At 42.4% G+C, this 5,191-nt stretch overlaps 2 protein-coding genes across 2 annotated transcripts; one reads left to right on the top strand and one right to left on the bottom strand.

Annotated features, from left to right (window-relative positions):
- Window positions 1-196: 196 nt before the first annotated feature.
- Window positions 197-1,826, top strand: LOC113204961 (alpha-tocopherol transfer protein-like). The gene is made up of 7 exons (XM_052263870.1): window positions 197-395; window positions 552-708; window positions 806-959; window positions 1,043-1,144; window positions 1,227-1,343; window positions 1,415-1,508; window positions 1,624-1,826. Exons 1-7 carry the CDS (start codon window positions 260-262, stop codon window positions 1,824-1,826), a joined length of 963 nt encoding a protein of 320 aa, XP_052119830.1. The 5' UTR covers window positions 197-259.
- Window positions 1,827-1,963: 137 nt separating this feature from the next.
- LOC113204962 (mediator of RNA polymerase II transcription subunit 27) lies at window positions 1,964-3,516 on the bottom strand. Its single transcript, XM_026420351.2, has 6 exons — window positions 3,122-3,516; window positions 2,897-3,041; window positions 2,688-2,812; window positions 2,507-2,600; window positions 2,217-2,423; window positions 1,964-2,138 (listed from the first exon to the last, which is right to left on the bottom strand). The coding sequence occupies exons 1-6, from the start codon at window positions 3,301-3,303 to the stop codon at window positions 2,004-2,006; spliced, it is 888 nt and encodes a 295-aa protein (XP_026276136.1). The 5' UTR covers window positions 3,304-3,516; the 3' UTR covers window positions 1,964-2,003.
- Between the last annotated feature and the right edge of the window lie 1,675 nt (window positions 3,517-5,191).

Genomic DNA, 5,191 nt, shown 5'->3' with positions numbered 1-5,191 from the left:
GGGGGGGAGGGGTGTCCTCTTTTGCTTTGTGATCCACAAACTTGATTAACACGTTGCGGCGTGACCACTATGCGCCCCCATGTTAAATTATAGGCACCAAACATTAGCCGTAGGGAACGTGTTAAGATAGGGACGTGGTTGAGGGTTTATGAAAACCCACCCTCCCTAGCTAGATGCAGAGGAGCGCGCTCGCTGCCGTCCCGTGCCGACTGGTTTGCCTAACTCCCGGAGCGGGCGGGCGCGTACGTTGCAGGCCGAGATGACGACGCTGAGCGAGGAGCTGCGGGCCGTCGCGCTGGAGGAGCTGCGGGAGGACGACGAGACGCGGGAGCACGCGCTGGCCGCCATGCGGGAGTGGGTGGAGCAGAGCGCGTACATCATCCGCTGCCGGACAGGTCAGTACGAACACGGGCAATCAATCAAATTTCATTCAAAGTTTGTTCTAAGGAATTTTATTTTCTAATTTTTATTTTTAGAATTTTATTTTTATGAGTTTTTTTTTTAAAAAGTTTTCTTTTAGAGATTTAATTCATATTTTTTTCATGTTGCAGATGATAACTTTTTCCTGCGTTTTCTGAGGGCCAAGAAATTCTCCCTGCCACTTGCTCAAGAAGCCATGACCCGTTATTTGTTGCTGCGCCAGACCCTTCCCCCCTTCAGGAAGCTGGACTGTGAAAACCCAGTCGTGTCTGACCTCATCGACAAGGGGTAAGTCTGTACTCTATGGCATTACATTTTCCAAAAATTACTCCCCCCCCCCTCGAAAAAAATAAATGAAACAATTAAATATATTTTCTATGTGAAGGTATGTATTCCCGTGTCCACGACGAGATCATAAGGGTCGGCGCATTATCGTTTACCGTCCTGGAGTGTTTGACCCTCACAAGCAGACCAATGAGGATATGTGTCGAATACATGGAATGGTTGTGGAAGCTTTACTGGAGAATGAAGAGGACCAGGTAATATATTTGGTTTTACAAATGAGTCAGCTGGTTGGTAATTCCAGGAGAGTCTCCCTTTTTCATTTGTAAGTGATTTCCAGATTCGTGGTTTTGTGCACTTTGCGGATGGTGCTGGTGTCACTCTCCCCTTCCTCACACTCTTCACACCTAAGGAAGCTGTACGCATAGTAAAAAACGGGGAGGTAATGAAAAAAAGCTTGAGTGTTTAGTTGTTTATGAATTAATCTATTTCAATTTTAAAATTGTTTAATAAAAATTTTGCAGCGCACTGTACCTATGCGCCACAAAGAAGTTTATGGCTTCAATGTTCATCCCTCTCTGAAAATTGCTTTGGAATTTGGAATGTCCCTGATCTCAGAAAAAATCAAGAGCAGAGTTAAGGTAAGAAATTAAGAATTTGTTAGAATATAGTTAATCAGAAACCACTGAAACTCACTACTTCTTCTTTACAGGTTTTTACCTCCCTGGAAAACTGTTTGGAGCACATTGACAAAACACTTCTTCCTAAGGAATATGGTGGAGAAATGCCAATGGCCGAGATGATTGGTAAAGATGAGCAAGCTATAAGATATGCAATATGCCTTACACTTTTTCCAAGCACATTGCACGGATGAGTATGAACTGAAAACTAACTAAAATGCACTTTGTTTTAATTTTGCAGCCTTATGGAAAAAAGAATTGCTGGCCTCCAGAGCAAAAATTCTTGCACTTGATGAAATGGAAGTGAATCTAGAAATGTTTACTGAACAAGCCCGAGCTGGAGCTGTGTCTGCTCTTCGAACAGGAATGCTGTGCTCACAGCCTGGTCAAAATGAAGATATTAAGTCTCTGACAGGAAGTTTCAGAAAACTTGAAGTTGATTAGTACTGAGATTTTTCTTTTAGAAGACATTAAGAAAGTTTAGAAATCACATTGCTCGAATAAGCAATACCAATTTCAACTGTATAACTTGGAGCACTATTCACATTGCACTTGGATTTATATACAGACTCATGTACAAATAGAATTATTAACAAACTTTATCTCTGTAACCTGTAAATATTAGGGCTTACATTCTTCATGGTATGGTTCTAAAGTACGGAATTCTCGCCAAGTGGGGGGCATTGCGTTGCGTAGATGTAGGCCACATCCTTTGCAAGCATCACTAAATAGTGTGTTAAAACTGTGAAGCCAAGTCTGCAAAATAGAAATCAATTACATTTTTTGATCACTTTAGAACTAAGGGATTAAATGCTCCCAGGCTTAGATTCTTACCAAAAAGTTTTTCACAGAAACATCAGGCATAGTAGGCATGTAGAAGCGCATTACTGCTGCATGAGCATTTTCAGTTACTTTCCGAAAGACCTTAAAGCGGGATTCAGTCCATAAATCTAAGGACTCTGAAAAGCCTCTAACAATAATCCATTCAATTAGAAGTCCTTTAAAAGCAATTATAGCTTTCAGTACTCTTCCAACAGAGACCTGTAAAAAATTATAATGGGATATTGTTATCACAAATCAAAATGTCTTAATTGAAATGGAAATGCAAATAATTCTGAACTTACATGAAGAATTACATTGGATGCAAATGGCCGTTGGATATTGACATTCATTTCAGGAAGAAGTCTCTCTATTTGATTGATCACTTTATCTACATGTCTGTAAATAAGATCAAAATTAAAGAAATTAAAGATATTTCAAAACAAAATGTTGAATAATTGGTAAACCATATTAAAGCATACATACATGGGCAGAACATTATGGCTACTTGTTTGGATTTTTCTTCTTTTAGCCGAACTTGTATTGGTGTACGATCTGGTAAGGGAATTCTGTGACAACTGAGCGTGCGCCAGGCTGCAATACTCGTGCACCTAGAAAAATAGTTAAATAATAACGAGGGAAATTCTTTAAAAGTTATAACACGGTATGAATTTAAAAAGTAATAGGATGTGTACCTTATCAGTCCATTTATAGCTCTGAACAAGCTGACTATATAAAGCCTGCCGATCTTGGGCATATTCATGACTTAAGAAACCAGAATTTCCTAGGTTAAATGGATTGTGTGGAGGTTGAAGATTATTAATACTCTGTTCGACATCCCTAAAAAGAAAAAGAAAATATGAAAAATGTCACTAAAGTTAGTTTAGATATATTAAGAGAATAGGTTAGGGAGAGCTAACCTCAAATTATTGTTAACAACTGTCAGCAAATCTTGAAGTTCAAAGAGAAACTTTGTCTCTTTTCCTTCTTCACCATGATCTGAGCGTATGCCATTACCAAGAGCCTCAAATGCGACTCCGACATTAGATCTAAGTGTTCTTATACAGCTTAGAGCGGTCTGCAGCGGTTCCACAGACATCATTTTGTATTACGTTGACTACAATAATATCCAATTATATCGAATGATCAGTTACAACTCGCATTTAGTGGCACGCTAATAGAACATGGCACAAAGGCGTGTCAATGTAAAGTAACTAAAGAGAGTTTAAAAGTATAAAATAACAATTAGAAACAAACAAACGTCACAAAGTAGTACACACAACAAAAATATCAATGAAAAACAAAAGAACGCGCAGGGCAGATATATCCACCAGGTTAACCAACAGACCGACCGTGCACCCAAAAGACCGCTAAATTTAAACAAGGTCTTACCTAATTTTACCAGAAAAATATTTGATATGAAAAGGGTTAACTACGATTTAGCTGGTACTTGAACAAAGAGACTTACGTAAAAAAAAGTCGATTGTTTTTCGGTCTAGTTTAATAATATATAACAAAGTGATTTTTTGAGACTTAATTTACGTCCCTTTGTCAAATTAGCAGTGATTTAGGGAATTGTAGTTTCAGATAGTATTGACAAATAGTAGACCACCAACCGAAATGCATCTGCAAATACTGGAGTGAGATGTCCGGCCTATAAAGGGTGAGATTGTTTTTTTTTATCCTGCAGGAATCCTCGCTCTAGGATTTCTAGTGATTTCGGTTCCATAAGATGCATACAGTCAGAATTGTAAAATCCATCAACTCCGCCTTTTCTTTCACTGCATGAGGAAGCTCAGCAGGGTAAGTGGTTTAGTAGAGAGCCTGGTACGTAGGCATCCCAACGTGCAGCGTGGGCACTCCCTCCCCCCTCCTAAAGAGCCTGGCTGGCCTGGCCAGCGGTGTGCAGCTCTGCCGCCGGGGATGCAGGCCACCCATTCTGCACCAGACCGAAACAGGCATTGCATCGAAAATGAAGTTAGAGCTCTACGACTTGCTGATAACCAGTGACCAGTTAGCGTGACCTTAAGTCCGAGGATGTTTTCAGGTGCAGGATCAGGCTATATTATTGATTCTTTCTCATCAGTAGAAAAATAAAATAGATTGACAAGAGTACTGATGAGATCTCTTTTAATTTACTTAGTTTTCAATGGATGGACAAAATCGATGGACGCAGAGATGCAGAACACGCGAGTACAGAAATTGAAGAGGTAAAAGAGGGCCGTTCCGTTAAACATTTACGATTTGAAATAAATGAACAAAGTTTAATGATGGACTATTCTAAACAATATTGCGAGCGATGCCTCAAGACCGCTTGGGAAACCGACGACGGTCCATCATCATGGCTCTACGGGGCGGCCGGGCCACAGAAGTTTACCCACCGCAGTCTGCCCTCATCTCTCCTTCAGCATTTAATCTGCCGGCTCTCGGGCCGTGGAAATCAAGATGCCTCTAAAATAATAAAATTGGACAGAAATGGCGTTTACGGCGGCCGTTTGGCGGCTCATGTTCGTAAAAAAGCCGTAAAAAAGGCGCGCGGTGGAGGAAGGGAGAGGCGCGAATGCGAACGGTGGGCTATACACGGGGAGGGGAGGGGCGGGCGGAATGGGGGGGGGGGGGGTGCTAGCAGGCCCACCTGCGAAAGGATGTTGCGAAGGCTTTACGGAGGGGGTGGTGCGTCGTCCAGGCGAGCTCGTCGCATTGCAAAAGTACGTGAGTCTGTTCGAAAATGACGGTGCCGCTTCGAATCTCTCTCTCGGCAACCCCCATCAGGAGCAGGTCCCGGGCAGCACGTCCGGATTCGCGGTCCGCGAGGCGGGCGTCGACTCCAAGCCCGGTGCGCCCCTTCGCCAGCCGCCGGACCAAGTCCTGATATCCTCCCCTTCGCACCGACAGGTCGACCCCTGAAAACTAAAAGGTCGTACCTCGGAGCGGCTGCGTATAAGGACGTACCTCGGAGCGGTTGCGTATAGTGTCGGATCTCGCCAGCG

The sequence above is a fragment of the Frankliniella occidentalis genome, unplaced genomic scaffold, assembly GCF_000697945.3.
Source record: "Frankliniella occidentalis isolate FOCC.00 unplaced genomic scaffold, Focc_3.1 Scaffold14, whole genome shotgun sequence".
In the NCBI taxonomy this organism is placed as follows: domain Eukaryota; kingdom Metazoa; phylum Arthropoda; class Insecta; order Thysanoptera; family Thripidae; genus Frankliniella; species Frankliniella occidentalis.
The sequence above is the reverse complement of the archived record's forward strand: the minus strand, read 5'-3'. Positions and strand labels throughout refer to the sequence as shown.